The 20427-nt window shown below is 49.9% G+C and overlaps 10 protein-coding genes across 10 annotated transcripts; 6 read left to right on the top strand and 4 right to left on the bottom strand.

The window, feature by feature from the left end:
• Positions 1-18: 18 nt before the first annotated feature.
• P175DRAFT_0230904 (uncharacterized protein) lies at positions 19-1206 on the top strand. Its single transcript, XM_040892650.1, has one exon. It carries the CDS (start codon positions 386-388, stop codon positions 1052-1054), a length of 669 nt encoding a protein of 222 aa, XP_040752146.1. The 5' UTR covers positions 19-385; the 3' UTR covers positions 1055-1206.
• A 990-nt stretch (positions 1207-2196) lies between these two features.
• P175DRAFT_0436958 (type III PLP-dependent enzyme) lies at positions 2197-3613 on the top strand (the record flags this gene model as incomplete). Its single annotated transcript, XM_040893831.1, has 2 exons — positions 2197-2485; positions 2568-3613. The coding sequence occupies 2 exons, from the start codon at positions 2197-2199 to the stop codon at positions 3611-3613; spliced, it is 1335 nt and encodes a 444-aa protein (XP_040752145.1).
• A 76-nt stretch (positions 3614-3689) lies between these two features.
• Positions 3690-6352, bottom strand: P175DRAFT_0516396 (uncharacterized protein). Its single transcript, XM_040898906.1, has 4 exons — positions 5821-6352; positions 5598-5752; positions 5331-5518; positions 3690-5084 (listed from the first exon to the last, which is right to left on the bottom strand). Exons 1-4 carry the CDS (start codon positions 6237-6239, stop codon positions 3948-3950), a joined length of 1899 nt encoding a protein of 632 aa, XP_040752144.1. The 5' UTR covers positions 6240-6352; the 3' UTR covers positions 3690-3947.
• Positions 6353-6748: 396 nt separating this feature from the next.
• On the top strand, positions 6749-7044 carry P175DRAFT_0532107 (uncharacterized protein; the record flags this gene model as incomplete). Its single annotated transcript, XM_040899935.1, has 2 exons — positions 6749-6860; positions 6932-7044. The coding sequence occupies 2 exons, from the start codon at positions 6749-6751 to the stop codon at positions 7042-7044; spliced, it is 225 nt and encodes a 74-aa protein (XP_040752143.1).
• A 176-nt stretch (positions 7045-7220) lies between these two features.
• On the top strand, positions 7221-8743 carry P175DRAFT_0230852 (uncharacterized protein). Its single transcript, XM_040892649.1, has 2 exons — positions 7221-7304; positions 7382-8743. Exon 2 carries the CDS (start codon positions 7486-7488, stop codon positions 8563-8565), a length of 1080 nt encoding a protein of 359 aa, XP_040752142.1. The 5' UTR covers positions 7221-7304; positions 7382-7485; the 3' UTR covers positions 8566-8743.
• On the bottom strand, positions 8714-10106 carry P175DRAFT_0478938 (protein N-lysine methyltransferase family protein). The gene is made up of 2 exons (XM_040895379.1): positions 9596-10106; positions 8714-9525 (listed from the first exon to the last, which is right to left on the bottom strand). Exons 1-2 carry the CDS (start codon positions 10084-10086, stop codon positions 8922-8924), a joined length of 1095 nt encoding a protein of 364 aa, XP_040752141.1. The 5' UTR covers positions 10087-10106; the 3' UTR covers positions 8714-8921.
• A 349-nt stretch (positions 10107-10455) lies between these two features.
• P175DRAFT_0509287 (uncharacterized protein) lies at positions 10456-11936 on the top strand (the record flags this gene model as incomplete). Its single annotated transcript, XM_040898413.1, has 2 exons — positions 10456-11541; positions 11616-11936. 2 exons carry the CDS (start codon positions 10456-10458, stop codon positions 11934-11936), a joined length of 1407 nt encoding a protein of 468 aa, XP_040752140.1.
• Positions 11937-12821: 885 nt separating this feature from the next.
• cym1 (pitrilysin family metalloprotease cym1) lies at positions 12822-16059 on the bottom strand (the record flags this gene model as incomplete). The annotated part of the gene is made up of 2 exons (XM_040895939.1): positions 12822-15618; positions 15683-16059. The coding sequence occupies 2 exons, from the start codon at positions 16057-16059 to the stop codon at positions 12822-12824; spliced, it is 3174 nt and encodes a 1057-aa protein (XP_040752139.1).
• Positions 16060-16461: 402 nt separating this feature from the next.
• P175DRAFT_0501373 (taxilin) lies at positions 16462-18900 on the top strand. The gene is made up of 6 exons (XM_040897153.1): positions 16462-17051; positions 17155-17429; positions 17516-17664; positions 17712-17955; positions 18022-18319; positions 18381-18900. The coding sequence occupies exons 1-6, from the start codon at positions 16913-16915 to the stop codon at positions 18527-18529; spliced, it is 1254 nt and encodes a 417-aa protein (XP_040752138.1). The 5' UTR covers positions 16462-16912; the 3' UTR covers positions 18530-18900.
• Positions 18901-18916: 16 nt separating this feature from the next.
• Positions 18917-20335, bottom strand: P175DRAFT_0230745 (NAD(P)H-dependent flavin oxidoreductase). The gene has a single exon (XM_040892648.1). The coding sequence runs from the start codon at positions 20039-20041 to the stop codon at positions 19001-19003; it is 1041 nt and encodes a 346-aa protein (XP_040752137.1). The 5' UTR covers positions 20042-20335; the 3' UTR covers positions 18917-19000.
• Between the last annotated feature and the right edge of the window lie 92 nt (positions 20336-20427).

Here is a 20427-nt window from a genome sequence, read left to right as displayed (position 1 = left end):
CATTCCTGCAGTTGATCTGAAACCGTTTCTTTGTCCGGATGGGCTGCTTTCATTGGTTTTCTTTTCTTTTTTTTTTTTTGGTTTCTTTTCTTCCAGGATTTCTTGAAAGAATCAATCAGAGGTATGCCCTCAACAATAGCACTGTTTTGTTTCCTGTGGCCAACCAAGAAGCCACGCAGAAGGGCAGAAGAGCAGAAGAGGGACAGACCCTGTACCATGATTTCCATTCTTTGAGCGTTCCCTATTTGATCTCAGTTGCTCCTGATGAGTGTATGTCATATAAAAGATGTCAGGTTCGCAGCGATTTGTTCGTTCATCTAGGGTTCAACCGCAGCTCTCTACTTGATCTATCTGACTCTCGATTACAACCGGCCCCCGCTGCAAGATGCCTCCACGCGAAGAAGTACAATGGACCCCGGGATCAACGGTGAGTCAACTAAAGCGATCCAAAGCTATAAGCCATCGTCAAGGGAATCCACTGATCGCAAGCCTTCAGAAAGAGCTATTATCCTATAGTTGTGACGACGATGACGAAGAAGGTGACAACGACAATGAGGAGAAGAGGAAGGTCCACCGATTACCCAAAGTGCTCACGGGGTGCATGAAGAGTGGCATGTCCACCTGTGAGATCGGGGAGTATGTGCATGGAATTGCCTGCAGATGTGAACCTACTCTGACTACCTCTACTACGACGACATCTACATCTGTGTCTGTGTCTGTCTCTGACGCATCGGATTCGGATTCCCTGCGCAGGATTGTGAGGAGAATGATCGACGCCCGCAGCTCGTACCAGGAGATAGGGTATAAAGTGTTGAAGATACTAGACCTTCGCAAGAGGATTAGAGCTCCTTCTGTTGATGGAAATAGAGGATCGGGTAGACATAGACCAGGGAGTGAGATCCAGAGACATCAGATGAGGGGTGAGTTTGCGAAAGAAGAGGAGGAGGAGGAGGAGGATGATGATGATGATGAGGAGGAGGAAGGGTATATGATTGGAGTGGCACAGGTAGTGATGATTTCTGTCCATCAAGCCAAAGCTGTGAAGATTCGATAAAAACTCTTGCCCGGGTGGTAATGCAGGTACCGTCCAATACCAGATGCAATAATACATAAACCACAATCTCCCGCCTAATCATTGGCCCACAACTATGGTCGGAACCAGGGACCGTATTACTCGTACAAAACCAAGACCAAACGATGACATACCATGACCGTCCCCTGAAACCGCGGTGGGGAAAAGGTCCAGACCAGTTCCAGATGGTAATAATGGTATTGGAACGGTCACGGTTTTCCCCTCCTCCCGCTTTTCTTTCGTCTTCGTCTTCATCTTCATCTTCATCTTCATCTCTTTCTTCTTTCTTCTTTCTTCCTCTCTCTCTCTCTCTCTCTCTCTCTCCATCCCCAATCTCAGGTATGTCCCTCTCCATCTCTCTCCTGTAATTCCCCTCATCATATCCTGGTTCTTTCTGCATTTCCCTCCCTCCCTTTCCCCAAGTTTTCTTCTCCTCTTGCACTCTTCTTCCTCCCCGGTTTCTGCCTGACCGTGTGCCCTTTACCCTAACTCCGCCGCATTGTCGTTAAAACTCTGCATCCCACCAAAGATCACACCTTCCCCCACCCCCTCCTTGGTCTAGGATCATTAAATCTCTCATACTCCTTGCTGACCGCTGGTTCTATCAATCAGGTTTCGAATTCTATTTATCCTGGGAGTCCACCTACTCCCTAATATTTTTTTTCCCCCCCTCTATCGTCATCATCATTACACGGTGATCCGCCTTTGGGATTCTCCAGTTCCAAAGGCTCTCTCTCCAGTGCACCACGGCTCACGTAGCCAGTACCTTACTCCCTCGTCACATTGTATCTCCGCGACGTCTTCGAGACACTCTTAACAACATCCCCCCTCCTTCTGGTCTATCCCCGTGTTTGCTCGTCCGGTGCGCCATTTTTACTCGATCTGACGCCCTCTGAAATTATTCCCTCACCCATTGAGCTGCCGCATAGGACTTCTCTGAAGGTTCTTCCTCTTAAGGAGGAAGGGTCTAGGAGGCTTGGTCCAGTCAACTACGGTTGCGAAACTTTTCGCCCTCCCTAGCACGCAGTCGCCTTTTTTTTTTTTCTCTTCTCTTCTCTCTTCTCTTCTTTTCTCTTTTTTGTTTCAAGATCCTATTCCGTGCTTGCCCCCCCCAGGCAGCGCGTATGGTTATGGCACCAACTGCTTGTGTTCCTGCTGAAGTATGCATGACCAAATCATACCAAGACAAACCTAGTCATCACTTCAACTGTCATGGAGAGGACGATCTGTCGCAATCTCGGTTGGCGGCCAAGGACCTGGTCCTGAATGTTCTCAAGAGACGTGCCCGCGAAGTCAACACGGACCTCTGTGGCCCGGGAGAGGAAGATGCCTTCTATGTGGCAGACATGGGTGAGGTTTACCGTCAACACCTCCGATGGAAGATGAACCTCAGTCGAGTCCGACCTTTCTACGGTAATTTTTGCCATCCCTCTCTTCTCAAAACGGTTGATCCCATTCACCATTCATGGTTACTAACGGTTGAAAAAAAAAATAGCGGTCAAGTGTAACCCCGACCCGGAAGTCCTTCGCCTCATGGCTAAGCTTGGAAACAGCTTCGACTGCGCCTCTAAAGCCGAAATTGATCTGGCTCTCGAGACTGGTGTTGACCCCAGCCGCATCATCTACGCCCAGCCCTGCAAGACCAAATCGTACCTGCGCCATGCTGCCCAGGTTGGCGTCAAGCAGATGACCTTTGACAACGCGGACGAGCTGTACAAGATCAAGGCCTGCTTTCCAGATGCCGAGCTCTACCTCCGCATCCTGACCGATGACTCGACGAGCTTGTGTCGCCTGAGCATGAAGTTTGGTGCTTCTCTGGATGTGGCCCAGCAGCTTCTTGAGCTCGCCCGTCAGCTGGAGCTTCAGGTAGTGGGTGTCAGCTTTCACGTCGGCTCCGGGGCAGAAGACCCTAAGGCGTTCCTGAAGGCGGTGCAGGATGCACGTCTGGTCTTTGACCAGGCGGCTGAAATTGGCCATGAGCTCCACACCCTCGACGTTGGTGGTGGTTTCACCCAGGAGACCTTTGAAAAGTTTGCGGGTGTGCTAAGCGAGGCGCTGGACACTTATTTCCCGCCCCACATTCGCATCATCGCCGAACCCGGCCGTTACTACGTCTGCAGCGCATTCTCCTTGGCCGCGAATATCATTGCACGTCGCGATGTTCGCGATCCAGAGGACCCTGCCCATAATGCTTACATGCTGTATCTCAATGATGGCGTGTATGGAAACTTCTCCAACATCATCTTTGACCACCAACACCCCGAGGCTCGGATCCTGACCTGTACTAACGCCACCAACCGGACTGCTGCGACTCCGGAGCACATTGCCTACTCCATCTGGGGGCCCACCTGCGACGGTATCGATATTATCGCCCAACGCATCATGCTGCCTGGTCTGTTGGAGGTGGGTGACTGGCTGTATTTCGAGGACATGGGCGCCTACACCAAGTGCAGCGCTACCCGTTTCAATGGATTTTCCGATAACCACGAGGTAATCTACATTTCCAGCGAAGCGGGCGCCTCTGCGCTCCTCGAGTACTAGCTATTTTTTTTGGGGGGGGGGGGGGGGGTTAAACTGTTTGTTTCTCTCGATCTGCTATTATTCGGTGATAATGTGGATGATTATAGAGTAGATTTGAATTTTGACAGTTAATTATACACTCTTTTGATAAATGACCCTCTTCACTCATAGCTCAGCCATGACATGGTCGTTGGGACCCTTGTCCATCTATTGACGTGAACATTCCTCTATACATCCACATCTCTCAGTATCGTAGTATCTATCCATCTAGATCCTCCCAACATGTGCTTCTTGGTTGAATCTATCCGATCGGAGCCAGCTCCAAGAGAAAGAAGAAAAAAGAAAAGAAAAGAGTCTAAACCAGTCGCTCAACCGTCAACTCTGCAGTCTCCCCCTCCCCTCCTACTTGCACCAGCCCCCCATTCTCCAGCTTCTTCTTCCACTTTGCCGACTCCCCCCGGGCAAGAATGAAGGTGATACGCGCGACGGGGGACGGGTGGGCCGATTCCGCAAGCGAGTTGGACGGTGTACACGTCCACCGCCCAAAGGCCCAATTGAGAATATAGGATGTGGTTGGGGGGCCATGCGAGTCGAATGACGACGACGGCCTGTCATGCAGGTTCTCTGACGAGGCCGCGAATGGTGAGCGTGTGGAGGCGCGCAGAATGCCCTTGATCCGATAAACCTCCTCCTTGGATGCGGAGAGAAGCAATTGTTCGAGCGCAGATACATCCACGGTCTGTTGATCTGTTTGTCCCGTGAGCGAGAGCGAAAGCACCTCTACCTCGGACTGATGATCATGATCATGTTCATGTTCATGCTCGTGATGATGATGATGATGGTTGGATTTCCAATCCACCTCCTTGGCAAACAAGGCGCCATCAATCCCCAACAAGACGGATTTATCCACGACGCCACGGTCCGACTTGACGCAGGCCGTGTGCACGTCCAGATCCCCGAGACGGTCCAAACACTCGTCCAACCGCCGCTCCGAGACCGCCTCCCACTTATTCAAGATGATCAAATCCGTGTACCGCGCCTGCAGTTTCGCCGTGTACGAGGTATCCTCGTACCCCTGCCAATTCTCCACGTCGACCACGCTGATGACGCCATCCAGGACAAAGGAACCGGGATGCTCGCGCTCCAGCCGGTTTACTTCCATGGCCAACGTTGCCGGGAACGCACTCCCCGAGGTCTCGATGACGATGCGGTCCGGGGAAACTTCATCGCGGAGTTGGGCGAGGGCGTCGCTGAGTTGCCCGACGAGGTTGCAGCAGATGCAGCCGTTGAGGAGTTCGCGCACACCCGAGATTGACTGCGTCGCGGCCAGTTGGGAGTCGATGGCGACGTCGCCGAATTCGTTCTTCAACAGGGCGAGCCGGTAGGTGGGGGGGAGTTGCGGGATGAGATTTAGCAGTAGGGTGGTTTTCCCAGAGCCTAGGAAGCCGGTTATGATTGTGATGGGGATTGGAGGCATTTTTTTTTTTTTCTTCTAATTTATGTCTTTAGGGTGGGAATACAAGAGAGAAAAGACTGAAATTCGTTCCAAGGCTTTTTTTGGAGGAAATTTGAAGACATCGAATGAGGGGGACAGAACAACCCTATTCCCGATTGGGATGAGAGCCCTACTACACCGGTTGTCCAGAATAATATATGTATATATAATATATATACTAATATACGTTATAATAATATTAATATTAATCTGAAAAAACCCCTACTGGTGCTTCAACAACACCGAAGAAAGAATCTCAAATCCCTCTCTGCGCTTGGTTAGAACATCGTTAAAGATTTCCTTCGGCTGGATCTCGCCAATGACAATCTGATCCTTGCCCGCCAGCAGGCCTTCATATGCGAGTTTCGTGAATTGATCAATGGGCATTCCGAGCTGTGCTCCTGCGGGCCCCATATAGTCGTGTAGTTCCGCTGTTTTTTTTTTTTTTTTTTTTTTTTTCACCGTCAGCCTTATTACCCTGGGAAAGAATGCAGAAAAGGGAACCCCTACTTTGCACGGGAGGAGGAGAGATTTCAATCACTTTGATATCAGTGGAATGACGCAACTGCTCTCTAAAGCAGAGGGTATACACATTCAAAGCCGTCTTAGAGGCCGAGTACGCGGGGAGGGTGGCAGCCGGAATAATGGCCAGGTTGGTCCCGGTACTTTATTGGAATCAATCAGATAACTTCAGAAAAACACCCTTAAACAGAGAAAACAGGGGGGGGGTTACATTATAAAGCTAACCGGGCTCGTCTTTGCCTTTAGATAAGGCAAAAACGCATGGGTCAGAGCCACGATACTGGTAAAGTTGACGTGCACCTCATACTGGAACTTCTGCAGATCAAAGGTCTCGGGTTTCGTCAAGTTAAACGGCTGCTGGATCCCCGCATTGAGGAAAATGCTGTCGATGTCGGGGGACTGCTCCATCACTTCTTTGGCAAACTGTGGGATCTTTTCAGTCTCGGCGATGTCGAAGACAATGCCCTGGGCTTTGTCCGCGCCATACTTCTGGACAAAGGCGTCCAGACGATCCTTGCGGCGGCCGACTGCAGTGACCTTGGCGCCATGTTCGACGAGACACTCTGCCATGGCTTTTCCAATACCGGCCGTGGCTCCAATCAGGAGGAAGTGCTTATACGGGAAGGCCATGATGGATCTAATGGAAGGGTGTGTGTTGTCGCTGAGAAACGATTAGAGATACTCCGTAGAGAGAGAGAGAGAGCGAGAGAGATAAAGAACTATATATGATATGATGCTGCGGAGATTAGTGACTCGGTTATCGATGTTAAGGCCGCGGATATCAACACTTATGGCCGGCCACCAAGTACGGAGTATGTATCTTTCATGACAATCAGTTCATCAGTCATCTTGTATCCCACTCAAATATATATTTTATGTTTATATCTGATCTATATCTAATCTAATCTACATCTATCCTTAAATTAAACTCAAAAAAAAAAAAAAAAAAAGAATCTGGAAAAGGGAAAATTCACCTGACGTCAAAATAACCAAAACTGGAAAAGCGTCGGATTCTGCCGGTGTTTCCCGCCAGAGTCTCCAGTGACGTCATTGTCACCGCACGTCAGTCATCCATCACTTCTTTAACTATCGAGTGGGAAATTTTGCAACTTTCAAGTTGGAGGACGATTGTATTCGATATGGCAGAACCAAAAAAGACCCCCCAAGGAGCAACCTCCAGCGACTGGACTCAGGGCCTCTGGAACCCAATTCGCTCATATCTTACCGCAGAGCCTAAGTCCGCGGATTTAAGTATGGACCCCCAAGTGTGAATTCATCAGATTCAGTCAATACTAAGGATGGTTGGTGATGTTGGGGACCAGAAGCAACCGATCGTTACCGTCCTGGGCCGATGGAGAGTGAGCAGATTGATCATTTGGATAAGGAGAAGATTGCGGAATATCTCCAGGAGAAACATCGCAGCAGTGCTCGCTAGGATGATGAACCGGCGGGGAGAAATCCTCGACTACTGTTCCGACTCTAGATAATCCATTTGAGAAACACTCGTTCCTTGTCGATGAATTATTTTGTATGATACTCAATGGATTCCGTTTAAACATGGATAGAATCTTGACCAGCATTGAGCCAGGGTTGGACCAAAACACCCACAAGGATTAGTGGGATGTATCTCAAAATTCATCACTCGTTACCATCATCTCGACATGTGAATTTACGAGGAGGAAGGAAGGAAGGAAGGTAGGTCTTTCCCCAGAGCATGCATATCTCAGCTGAAGCGACAACTGATTTGAAGCGTTGTTGGGAACTTGCTCCAGACAATTATTCCATCCCTCTTGGTGTTTTCTTCCTTGATTTCGGCTATTGGAATACCCCTGGTACCAGATAAATATCATCACTCTTGTTTGTATCAATCTTCAACATGCATACGCATCCCAGTCCTGACCCTGACTGGAGCTGCTCCTCCTCCTCCTCGACAGAATCCTTGCTCTCTTCTGAGGATTCGGGGCAAGACTCTCAACTAGAGCAGCTTCAAGACTCAGTAACCAAGAAGCGTCGACATGCGATCTACGTCCACCGACCTCCTATATGGCACTACAAGCTGTGTCAGGATCAGACCTCATCATCGACCATGTCTTCAACCCGAGACGGTAAGAATTATGGACTTTCCTCCAACAGCCCAGCGCGGAATTCATTTCATCAGACAAAGCCAAACCTTTGCACCCGTCTCCATTCCTACAAGGATATTCGCCTGGGAGCAGGGGAACAATGGGCCATCCATGAAGGGTCAGTAGTTATTGGCTTGGGCGCGGAGTATACCTTGCTTGGTTGTCACGAGAGCCGGCCGGATCAATTTGAGGTTGTTGGTGGTGATGTTTATGTTATTTGCTGTTTATATGCAGACTTATGGGCTCTCTGTGCGAAGCTCTCCGTCTATTCGTTGCCAACCCGCGATAGCCCCATGCCGTTGGCCTTTCTTCCTCTATGTGCCGTGACTTTAGCCGCAAACTTTAGTGCTTTTACACGACGAACTTTGGAATATGCACGAGGGGACTTCGTTTTGACCAACTCCAAACACCCGGGAAACGGCCTACCAGTGATACCGCCGCAACGGTCACATAGTCTCAACGCTAGTAGGCAGATATTCAATGGACATCAGTCTCAAATCTCCCTGCCGCTCACCGTTCACGATGCCTTCCAAAACCTTTCGCTGATACCTGCGGATTCCGACTTTGTGCCACTAGACTCCACCTTGGAGCCCATCTTTTCGACCCTCACTAGGAGGCCTCGACACTTGCTCCGTGGGTTAGTAACGAGTCGACCATTCTTAAAGTTCCGTGGAGGTGGCCGCGTGCCGTCTAAACCTTCATCTTTCCTGTCATTTTACCACAAGGATAGGCTCGAGTCGACCGAGGTTGGGTCCCGGCATTTGCGGACAGTATGGAACCGCTCTCTGGGGACTAGTCACAGATATAAATGGCTATCTGTGAAGTCCTCGTGACGTCTTCCTTCCTTGTATGCCATCGAAGGCAACGTATATGTCGTTATTATTCAAGCTACCTCTTAATAGCAAGGACAGAGGATGAGATGAGGTGTATGTACTATTGTTGAACATCAAAACTTTGGCAGAAGAGAGCATCAAATGCGGTCAGGTTAGTTTTTATACTTTTATACACACAAGGCAAAACTATTTTGACAGAAATTTCTACAACGGATAGACGTGTCATGTATAGAGATAGAGGTCGTATATCGTACACAATGGATAAGGTGAACGTGTTCACTTTTTGAAAGACAGTCCTCGGGAGCATATAAAGCTAGAGCCGATAGTCCTCATGGGATGTATTACATTCCAGTCTTTCATGGCTTCTTGGCTCGGCCATAGCAGTGCAATTCAATTTGATCGCACTGATCATGTTGGGATGGCAGTTCCATTCGGTGCGAGTGCAAGGTAGACAGCCCTGCTGACTGCATCAAATCAAAGAAAATCTTCTCGCTTTCATGTCGCCTCTTCAAGGCAACAAGAATGATCGCATTCGGCGACATCTGGACGAGTCGATCAAGGACCGACACCAGGGCTGGTAAACTGTCGGCATTGTATGTGCAGTCTGAGACTAGAACCAAGTCGATAGAGCCACCGCATAGATCATCCGGAAGCGCATCTTCCCATTCAAGGGTGCGGTACTGGAGCTCTGAGAACGGCGCAGGCTGAGCGGCCGCGATATTTCTACTTACGATTTCCTCGACTTCTGGTAGATCGGTGAGAAAGACAGAGCACCGAGAGAGCAGCTGTGCGAGTGCAATCCCTACAATCCCGCACCCTGATCCCAGCTCGATTACATGGAGAGGGCTACTGCTGCTGCTGCGTTCAGTTCGTAGAAGAGTCTGCCGCATTAGGGCAGGGGCTGATTGCTTCCCGGTAATTATTTGTTGCAGATACATGACTGAAGCAATTGCTGCATCCCTGGAAGATGGAAATGGAACTTGATTAGAAACATAAGTAAGGAGAAGCCTGAGAGAGGGTCTAGCCTCACCAGATGTGGCGTGCAATGCTATTGCCAGTCTCCTCCCAGATGCTGAGCCCTAGCTTATCCGTTAAGCTAAATCGTCTTTCCACCAGTTTTTCAGCAGTTAATGATGGACCTCCAAATTCTGCACTCCAACCGGACATTACGAGTGGAATGCTGCGCTCATCTAGTAACGAGTCTGAGAATAGTGGATGTGAATCATGATGATGGGAGTGAGTGGTAGTCACACCCATGGTCAAAACTTGCTGAGAGACATGTGCAGGGAAAGGCCCCAGTGCCACTGGAAGTTCACGTCTGCCAGCCTTCCATTGTAGGGGTTCTTGATATACCACCTTCTTGGTAGGAGAGAGGTGAAGCATTACTTGCAAGTCCACATCGTCCGCGAGGAAGGCATCACCTAGGTCGGTTGTGATGCATATTAGGGCGGATACAGTAATGGAACCGGCTTTCTGCTTCTGGATCCTTGGAGTCTTGAGAAATCGGATATAATATACCATAATTGAGGGGAGAGATTAATCGTATCAGGAACTAGGGAACTGAGTGCAAGTGCAATTTCCTAATTTGGGTTGTGGTGATCGATTGGGCTGTGAGCTGACTAAGATTCCCTGGATGACATCGCTGCCCGTTTCTTCCTGAGGCTCTCTATCTCTCTCTCTCTCGCTCCTCCCTCTTTATTCAGGCCATCTGTTTGAGTCTCGTCACTCTCTATCTATCCAGTTTACAGCAAAAAAAAAAAAAAAGTTCGTTCTTGCCCTCCGTGTCCCAAACACTGGACGTCAATGGGATTCCCTGGATAAGGCCGACGGGAACTGAGCCATCCTACTACACCCTACATTGGGAGACTCTCCCTATTCCCAGCCAACACCATGATGCGACCGAGAGACCCCCGAGTCCGGCAGACAATCAACCAGATCTCGCATAACCTCGAGTCTGCGAATGAGACGGCCCAAGAGGGCATATATACATTTTCTCATAATTACATCTTCCCCTGTTTCACCGCCATTGGGAACTGCATCTATGCATGCACTGAACCCTGTCTCCCTAGTCGCGAAGACCACCTTCGACGCCGCCGACAACGCTATGCAGAATTCGATTTCTACGATGACTGGGAGAATGAAGAGGCCGATGATACGATCCTAGGCTGGGGGACGGATGAACTGGACCGTCTTTTGGCGGGAAGCGGATTGGCGCGGGGAAGCGCAGAACAGCCGCGTCAGCAGCGGAAAATGAGCTATGGAACTCGACGAACGAGCAGGAGGAAAAGCGGTCTTCTGGTCCCCGATGATCGTAATGACCCAACCGTTATTCCCAGTTCATCCTTCCTCGGTTTCCTCGAACGCTTTCCCTGGAGACTGGGCGCCCGGGGACTCAAGTACAGACCGTCCGCGGCTGACCTTCAGGAGCACCCGACAGGGTTGCGACGACATGTTTATGAGGAGAGTCCTCTGATGGAGGCCGCAGAGGAATCCGATAGCCGGGTGGCTAATAGTCGCAATGCACGATACCGGAGTTCGACACAATCGTCACGGGAGACGACGAATTCGCTGAGTTCGCGAGGCGATTTGATTCCAAGCGATGAAGAGGAGGATGCAGTCCCTCTGGATGATGAATTTGCCATGATTCTTACCAGCCGTCGAGGAACAGGCCTGGAGTCGGACGACCAAGGAGGAGATAAACCAGAAAGTATGAGGTCTACGTCTGGCACCTTCAGCTTAGCATCCTCCAAGGCGTCGAAGAGGAAGAGAAAGAAGCAGAAGATGCGCGCCAGCCGCATGCGGTCGCCCCAGAGCTCATACGCAGACGTCTCTCATGATGCGACACCCATTTCGATTGAGGATCTGAAGAGGGAGGAAGAGCAGATTGAACAAGAAGAGGAATCCGAAGTTGCACGGAGACGACTTGCTGCCCAGCAACTCGCGCTGAGCCGAGGCATTAGCTTGGGAAATATCAGGGTAAGTTATTGGAGTGAATGCGCGAGATATTCGCGGACGTCCCCATTGCCTCCATGCTAACCGCAACCTTCCAGACTGCTTCTCTACCACGATCCTCAACCGCATCTTCAGATCTCGCCCACCGTGCTTCCTCTGCCAATATGCGGCCGCTAGAGTCAGGTGGTGAGCATGACTTGACCGATGGGCGTTCCAGGATATCACGACGCGAGTCAAACTCGCACCTGGACGAGGAAGATTCACGAACTGAGCCATTTCCACCTTTCCCCATGACGCCCTCTTTGCCATCACCTGAGGTTAATTCCATGCATGATGATCCCACAGGACACAGTGCACAACTACGTAAAACCAAGGACGATTCCTCAAACCACGCTCCTGAAGATGACGGTACGGCATAAGATGAAGCGAGCCTCCTGTTCTACGCACTGGTTTGCTGGTCAAGCCAGTACTTCGCGCTTAAGACACCTCCCAACACCAGGGATCTGTCCGGTTGTTGAATGCTAGATATTACGATTCTTCCCCCCCCCCCCCTTGTGATACCCTTATATACCTGTATATTATGATATGACTGATGACGCGAAAACGGTTATACCCGATATACTTTGACCGAATCGAAACGAAACCTGTTAGAGCTCTGCGTATTCTCGTATTCTATTACACTATTACAACGTGTTATCTAGGACAATAGTTATGTTATATTCTCACGTTTTTAGTCCGCCCTGCGTAGGCTGAAAGGGATGAAAAGCCAGGGCGGGTCTGAAAAACGGAAACAGGAAGTGTACTACTTGCAGAGAAAGAGTTCACATTCCTATTAATATTGCGCTTGTCCCTTGAAGGACGGTGACCCATCTATCGATCATGGAGGCAAACGGCCGATGATATGGTCTGGTTGTTCTTGATGAGCGCGTGGAAGGAAGGGAAAAAAAAAAAAAAAAAAAGGTATCCCATTTCGAGTGACGGGGGAGGGGGGAAGATGCAAAGATTTCGAAAATAATTGGCAAGAGATGAGAGATATTGTACACGTAGTTGACTATATACAAAGCCTTGTTTTTTTTTTTCATGGTAAACATTAGTGGTTTAAAGGTACAGGGGGATAGGATATATATGACTGACCAGTCCTCCGAGAACGTCATGTCATGTTCAGCGAGGAAAAGTGTATGTCTAATGCAGAAGGAAAACAAACAAGTCCTCGGCGTCAACTGTGACCATGTCATCGGGCAAGGCCGAGAAAAGCAGGCAAATGTAAGCCAAGGGCTTAGATCATGGGTTGGTTGGGTTGCACTTTAGGCAGAAGCATGGGCACCTTCCACGTCTGCAGGAGACGCTCCAGAATCATCAGGGTTCATGGAAAGCTTTCGCACCTCCCAGCCTTCAGGCTCGGCCCAATCCTTCTTCTCACCCAGAAGGCAAACAGATCGTCGAGAGCCGTCGACGAGGAATGTTTGCGCAACCTCGTTTACATCCTTTGCAGTGACATCCAACACCTGCTCTCTCCAACGCTGGTCCATTTCGTAGGTGATGCCACTCACGAAGTACCGGGTTCCTTCCTCATCAACACTCACTGGGGCATCGAGGCCTTGGAAAATACCCAGCTTGGCCTCGTTGATTTCTCGATCAGACCAAGCACGGTCTCTTGCGAACACACCGCTGTTCTGGAAAACCTTGAGAGTGTTGATAGGGTTAGGGTCACGGTAGCTAGTAAATGCGAACATTCCCTTAACCGGGCCGTTACTGGCTCCCGCGCCATATGCTCCTCCCTTTTCTCTAATCTCAGGATGAAGATAGTTATGGGTGAGAAGCTGAGAGAGCACACTCAGTGCGGCACTGGACGAGTGTGTAAAAGGAACAGTAGGCAGAGCCAACCCGGAGTAGTAGACCTTGTAAGGCATGTCATAAAACGCCTTCGTTACAGCCAAATTTGAGGCAAAGGCTTCCGGAGCCGAGGTTGGCGACTGAATGTCTGGCAGACCGCCAATCCATTTTTGCAAGACGGACTCATTGTGGCTAGCACTGCTAGGCTCGCACACAACACGCACACGGAGTCCTGAAGTCTTAGAGACCGCGAAGGATTGGATCAGACGAAGCTTTTCGATCAGCTCGGCAAGGCGCTCAGGGGAGGTTTCAGCATCGCGAAGAAGATTTGCGGTCGCTTGCAGTTGTGCCAAACCAGCCTGTTGCTCTTGTACCCAGAAACTGCGCGAAAGACTTGCAGCAGCGGCATTCAGCGCATACCGATGACCAGTTCCAGCGACGGAGTCGAGAGCTCCGTTAGTGGTAAGTCGCAGCAGCTCCTGGATCATTCCAGGTGCGTAGGGGCTGGTAAAGTCCGTCTCTGTAACAAGGGTGGTCAAAATCTCGAGCATCTCTGGGATGTTTTTGTCCAAAGCGAAGCCAGAGAACTGAAGGCCCTCGGTGAATCTTCCAAGTTCAGTTGGAGACGAGGTGTGGAAAGACGAGGTCGAGACACCGCCAGTCTTTAGCTTGATGAGGTCCTCCCATTGCTCCATGGATCTGGTTGGGGTTCCGAGACGCATGATGCAATCATTGAATAGGGGCAGAAGTAAACGTAGATCATCAGGAAGATCTGCAAAAGCATTGAGTGCCTGGAAATACGTCAAACCGTTGGTAGGTGCCTCGCGCCATACAACTTCTGTATCGTCAACTTTGGACTCGCGAACTGGCTTGCGCTCCTTGTCGCGTGAGATATCTTCAACGCGCAGAGAGGGCAAACAGCTGAGATCAGCATGCTGGGCTTTTTCCTGAATTTCAAGCAACTGGAGCTCTGCTTTGCCAAGCTCACTAACTGCCTTTTCAACAGAGCCATACTGCGCAACTAGCTGTTCAAACTTCTTCTCCTTTCGCACCATTTCCTTGTCATCTAGCTCTTTGTTAAAAGAAGGTGTGCCGACCATTGTGAACGTGAGACAATTGTCGTTCATGAGGTATTTCTGCATCAAGGATTCGAGGTAGCCTCCTTTTTCGTATTTGCTCTTGAAAGCATTGACGATCTCATTCCAGGCAAGCTCCTTCATGGGGTCGGAGCCATTAAACCAGGACGAGATCGTTTTCTGGATAACACCGAGACCAAAGTTGGTGGTCTTATGCCGTAAAGCAAGTTCCATCTGGTGAAGGAATCCCTGAACCTTCTCGTCATTAAAGCCCTTAGACAAGGATTCTTGGAACACTCGCTGGATTTCCTCTTTCACACAAGGTGCCTGATCTTCGCTCACACCGTTCACACCGATTGAGAAAATGGGAACCCTGCCTGAAGTATCGATGCCTGTGTTTGGTGTAAATGAGGAACCTAAGCCGCTCTCAATCAAGGCCTTATACATCGGCGATCCATAACCATCCAACAACAAAGAGGAGAGGATACCGGCAGAGAATGTTTCGACAATATCTGTGGTATCACCCATGTACCATGAGGTGGAAGTCTTGAATTGCTTGTCTTCACTAGCAAATGTGTCAATTGGGCCCGGAACAGTCACATTCACGGGACCCCGACTAAGGTCCATGGGCATCTTGACCGTCGCATCCGATTCTTCCTTTAGAAATCCATCTAGTACGCCTCCGACTTGCTTTAGGTGACCGTCTAAGGGTAAGTCACCATAGGTCAGGATTTTAGCGTTGCTAGGATGGTAATTCCGTTTTGAAAACTTCACGAGTTCGCTGTGAGTCAAGTCGGTGATATACTGAGGGTCACCTCCGGAGTTGTTAATGGCGGGGAAAATGTTTTCCTGGAATCTAATCCAATAGAGATAGTTCGCATCCGACATCTGACCTTTCATCTCATTATACACGACACCTTTGAATAGGATGTCTTCTGGTTTCAAATTTCCCTCTTGAGTCTGAATAGCTCGAGGATCCTCGGGTCCCAGACGCCAGCCTTCCTGCCTAAAATCTTCCTCCTTCAAGAGGGGATGAAGAGTAGCATCCAGGTAAACAGACAAGAGATTTTGGAAATCTTGCTGATTCGTTGTCGCAAAGGGATAGGTGGTATGATCGGATGAGGTGAAAGCATTCATGAAGTTTGAAAGGGATCGAGGGAGCATCTTGAAGAAAGGATCCCGGATAGGGTACCTGAAGAAAAAAGACCGCAAGGTTAGAACATCACAAAGAGCACACCCGAGGAAAGGCTGCTTACTTCTCACTACCGCATAAAGTCGTATGCTCCAAAATATGGGGCACACCAGTAGCATCCGGGGGGTTTGTTTTAAATCCGATTCCAAAAACATTGTTCTTATCATCCCTAGCCACATGGAGGTAATCGGCATGTGTCTTGTCGTGTCTCAATCGGACCGCTGTGAGGTGTAATTCCGGGACATGCTTCTTTTCTTGGACGGTGAAGCCGTGCAGTTGTTCTCCCACCTCAGGGAAGCTGTCCAGACTGGTGACAGAGGCATATTTGCGTGTCTGACTCCATTGAGTCGCTGTAGAGGCAGCCTTCAGCCAGCGACCGCCGACAGATGGCCTCAGAGCCGGGACTCGATGCTTGCCAAACCCAAGCGATGAACGAAGCATGGCGTCGGGAAGCGTCGAACGAGTGAGACCCCTCCAGAATACCCGTGTCCCGTGTTGTAGGATAAACTGGCTTCAGTATTCCGTTGGTGAGCTGCGGTGGCCAGGCTTGGTACCGAATCTAACCCGGAGCAAGTGTTGGAGAAGGTGGCACCGGTCCAGCCGGAATCGAGCACTACAGGTGAAGGACGACGAACGGACGGGACTGAATGGAAATTAACCAGATAGCACTGTAAAGAGGAAGCAGTTGAAGTCGAAAGACCAAGGAAAAGTTGAAGCTGAGCTGGGGATCACAGAAAGAATCATCCAAGAAATGCCAAGAGAAGATTTTCAAATCGGGCTAGTGTTGGTCAAGTGCGCAGACCCTCCCCTCTCACGACTGGATTCAATCTTCCCCAAGAAGGTCCTCGAAACCTATCCTGTCGTTCACGCTTCGATATTTGCCCGTGTGGTTTTTCGTCGTCGAGGCCTTACAACACTTTGCTACCGTCCGCGGGCTTTCTTTTGGCTTTGCAGAGCTTGGTTGTCGTGGGATCTGGGAGATCCATCTCCTCCGAGTTCTGCAAGCCTGGCATAAGGCCCTCAAGGATCTCCGCTATTTGCAAGGGGAATTGAATAGTCACTGTTGACCACATTGGTTCTTTGGATTGTCACAAGCAGCATATTCAACGCTGTCCCGAGCTCCTGGAGTTGTCGACGTGGCTCCCAGTCCAGTCACACACTGACTGACTCTGCTAACCACCGCCGTCCCGGCTTCGCATTTTTTCCTTTTTCGTGGACCGACCACGCGACCGCCCCCGAACAGTTCGTCAACTGGTTCGACTTGCCTGGTTTGATCGAGACGAAGCGGTAAATCATGTCCTCTACTGTAATGTCGAAAAAAAACAAGGGGAAGAAGGTTGCGGACCCCAACGAGACCTCGAAGCTTTTGGCCGCCAAGATCTCACAGTTGGAACAAGATGCAGCGGGCGAGAAGGACCAAGAGGCGGAAATCGGTGCGTTTTCATTTTGCCCTCCCGGGTTGTATATTATACGGATTTATTTTGCTGTTACGTGGATTTTCGTGGAGAATTGGGGACTAACAGGTACTTGCTGTAGAGCGTGAAGTGAAGAAGGCTACGAGAGATTTGAACCAACTTCTCACCACCATCGAATCGCCAATGACCCGTCTCGAGACCGTCCACAAAAAGTACACAGAACTTCTGGCTGACATGAAAAAATTGGATCGCGATTATGCCAAAAGTAAGAAACGGGCTGATCAGCTCCAAAAGGATCAGGACAAGGGTAAATCGGAGTTAAATAAAACGGTTACTATGAAAGATAAGTTGGAAAAGCTCTGTAGAGAGCTCACCAAAGAGAACAAGAAAGTCAAGGTGGGTTGCTTCATGCTAATCGGCGTTACCTTCTGTACCCCATACACCAAATCTAGGACAGAGCTAATCCGCTGTGGGGCGACCAGGATGAAAATAAAAAGCTGGAGGAGACCGAAAAGAAGGCCCGCTTGATTGTTAATGAACGTCTTGATTCTCTTTTGTACGATATCCAAGACGTCATGGCCGCCAAGGGCAATCCTCGCAGTGAGAAAGTGGACATCGACCTGGACGAAGCGTAAGTCGCCAGACACTATTCCTGGGCTCCTGTCTAAAATCCTATAGTCTCCGAGCCAAGATCAAGACGATTGGTGAGAAATTTGAGATGCGCGAACTACACTACAAGGCGTTGCTACGCAGCAAAGATGCTGAAATCCAATGTCTCACGGCTAAGTATGAAGAACAGCGACGAGCTGCAGAGAACGAAGCGGCTCGCTGTCGAGCCCTAAGCTCTCAAGTGTCTACTTTTTCTCACACAGAGTCCGAATTGCGTAGCCAACTGAATATTTATGTGGAAAAGTTCAAACAAGTATGACGATACCCAAAAAGACTCAGCATTAATTTAAAGTTGCTGCTAACAATGTTTCTTTTTTAGGTGGAGGATACACTGAACAACAGCAACGAGCTCTTCCTCACTTTCCGTAAAGAAATGGAGGAAATGTCGAAAAAGACTAAACGGTTAGAGAAAGAAAATCTTACACTCACCCGCAAACACGATCAAACGAATCGCAATATACTAGAAATGGCAGAGGAACGCACAAGGAATCATGAAGAACTCGACAAGTGGCGAAAGAAAAGCCATCACCTCGAAGCGCTTTGTCGACGAATGCAAGCCCAGGGCCGTGGCCAAGGTCTCGCTGCTGAGCTAGACAGGGATGACGAAGGAACAGAGAGTGAATACGAGGAAGACTACGAGGATGAGGAGGATGAGGATGATGAAGAGAAGAAGAAGAGGCATCAGTGACGACGACTATGAGCTTGACAGCGCCAACGGGGATCAGCCGCAACAACCGGAGAAGCCAGTTTTTGGCCCGCCGCCGCCACCCAATCTTTTGGAAGCACGAGCCAACGGGAGTAAGGCGGTGGTAAATGGATGCCACTAGTTATCTTCGTTGGGAGGAAACGGAGCAGGTGGTTTTGTCCGCTGCGCACACACCTGTTGGAGTATATTGTTGCGGTGACAGTGTTGGCAATCCTACCCACTTCGGCAGGCTGTAAATCATTTCTTGACGTCTTAAAGAGAGCTGCGTATTGCCAATGCTGCTTGTAGCCCCTGGGTTATTTTGGAATTGTGCTTGTCTCTATACAGACCTCGTAGCAACGGAAGAACACTCACTCTGTTTCCCCGGGGTTTCACCTCTTATTATGTTGTTGTTCCAGATGGTTCTGAAGTTTTACTCAGTTGATATGTTGTACTTGTATATGCTATGTAACCCACGTCTTAAAACATACGTATGAAATCATGAGATTCCTCCCACCGACTTTTGCTTGAGTATAGAGTCCAGCCCAATCACCCACAGGCAAGAAATGTAGACTCGACAACCACAGCGCGAGAAAACGAAGAAATATATACCTTATAGCTTACTTGGCGGACCAGTGGTATATGCAACTCCCTGCTTCAAAAGGCCGGCAGCCTGTTGGACCATCTCACGGAGAACATCCCCAGCGGGCTTGATTTCCTTGATAATACCAGAAACATCACCCATGAGAAAGGGAATGTCAAAGTCTTTGTCATTATTAAGGTCATGTTCCAGCGGGACAATTCCCTGAGACGTCAAGCTCCGAATCTCCTCGGGGCGCTTCTCCCACTCCTTGATATAGTCATTTGGCAGCATCCGCAGCGGCCGTCCGGACACAACCAGAGTACGTTTGGTATCGCCGTACTGAGCCCCGACAACAGCCTCCTTGTGCAGCTCACTCGCGCCACTCTCCGTAGTAGCAAGGAAACGGGTACCAACCCAGACCCCCGCCGCGCCCAGCATCAACGCCGCCGCCAGGCTGCGTCCATCGTGGACGCCTCCCGCCGCAACCACCAGCGGCGTTTGGCCGGTCATAGGACTCTTGTACTTCTGCACCGTATCCACAACCGCCGGGATGAGGACAGAGAAGGGAATATCACCGGTATGGCCGCCGCCCTCGCCGCCCTGCGCACAAACGAGATCCACCCCGAGCTTGAGCGCCTTCTCCGCATGCTTCGGGTGCCCGATCATATTCATGACGAGGATGTCCGCGTCGTGCAGCTTCCGAATCACATGCGGGGCCGGCACCCCGACGGCACAGACAAAGAGCTTCGCGCCATGGGCGATGATAACGTCAATCAGCTGGTCCAGCTGGCCGTTGGTGTAGTCGTGGTTGGTCCTGCGGGCGTTGCCACCAACCTGCGGGAGGGCGAGATCAACGCCAAACGGAAGGGATTTGTCCTTCAGCAGGGACTTGAGCTCCGTCAGCATCTCGTCTATCTGTTCGGGCGTGTATCCAAGGCCCCCGATGACTCCGAGGCCGCCTGCGTTGGAAACTGCCGCGGCGAGGGGAGCTCCGGAGGCTTTGGCCATGCCTGCGAGGAGCACGGGGCTGTCGATGCCCAGCAGCGAGCACAGAGGGGTATGGATGGACATTGTGGTCTCAAAATACAGGAGAATTTGGATTAGAAGTGAGTTTGTCTATCGGACAATGTCAGTTGAAAACACTATTCAGGGAAGTTCTATCTGTGGTGGGTCGGATATGTATGTTACATATAGTTAACTATGCACCTGCTTTTGTAGTAAGCTTTGTATACACCCAAAATAGGGGCGGAGAGAATCTCCCAACACAGAAATAAAAAGACCCACGCAAAGTAGAAGAACTGATGCACTGTTCATAATTTCCAGGATTTCCAGGATTTTTTTTCTCCTTTGTGTAGTTCAGCTCGAGTCAAAATGCGGGGAAGCAAAGCAGCCTCGACGGACCGAGGCATTATTATTATGCTTCTTCCTCGCTCGGGGGGAAACCGAGTAACTTTGTT

Source organism: Aspergillus ochraceoroseus (genome assembly GCF_002846915.1).
Source record: "Aspergillus ochraceoroseus IBT 24754 chromosome Unknown P175scaffold_4, whole genome shotgun sequence".
Taxonomy (NCBI): Eukaryota; Fungi; Ascomycota; class Eurotiomycetes; order Eurotiales; family Aspergillaceae; genus Aspergillus; species Aspergillus ochraceoroseus.
This window is presented reverse-complemented; position numbering and strand designations above follow the sequence as displayed.

Coding starts and splice junctions, on each gene's coding strand:
- P175DRAFT_0230904 (XM_040892650.1), top strand. CDS start 386: ATGCCTCCACGCGAAGAAGTACAATGGACCCCGGGATCAACGGTGAGT.
- P175DRAFT_0516396 (XM_040898906.1), bottom strand. CDS start 6,239: ATGGCCTTCCCGTATAAGCACTTCCTCCTGATTGGAGCCACGGCCGGT. Junction 5,753..5,820: donor AGCCCGGTTAGCTTTATAAT/GTAACCCCCCCC, acceptor ATTCCAATAAAG/TACCGGGACCAACCTGGCCA. Junction 5,085..5,330: donor GATTTGAGATTCTTTCTTCG/GTGTTGTTGAAG, acceptor GACATAAATTAG/AAGAAAAAAAAAAAAATGCC.
- P175DRAFT_0230852 (XM_040892649.1), top strand. CDS start 7,486: ATGCATACGCATCCCAGTCCTGACCCTGACTGGAGCTGCTCCTCCTCC.
- P175DRAFT_0478938 (XM_040895379.1), bottom strand. CDS start 10,086: ATGGTATATTATATCCGATTTCTCAAGACTCCAAGGATCCAGAAGCAG. Junction 9,526..9,595: donor AGCATTGCACGCCACATCTG/GTGAGGCTAGAC, acceptor TCCATCTTCCAG/GGATGCAGCAATTGCTTCAG.
- P175DRAFT_0501373 (XM_040897153.1), top strand. CDS start 16,913: ATGTCCTCTACTGTAATGTCGAAAAAAAACAAGGGGAAGAAGGTTGCG. Junction 17,052..17,154: donor GGACCAAGAGGCGGAAATCG/GTGCGTTTTCAT, acceptor TACTTGCTGTAG/AGCGTGAAGTGAAGAAGGCT. Junction 17,665..17,711: donor GACATCGACCTGGACGAAGC/GTAAGTCGCCAG, acceptor AAAATCCTATAG/TCTCCGAGCCAAGATCAAGA.
- P175DRAFT_0230745 (XM_040892648.1), bottom strand. CDS start 20,041: ATGTCCATCCATACCCCTCTGTGCTCGCTGCTGGGCATCGACAGCCCC.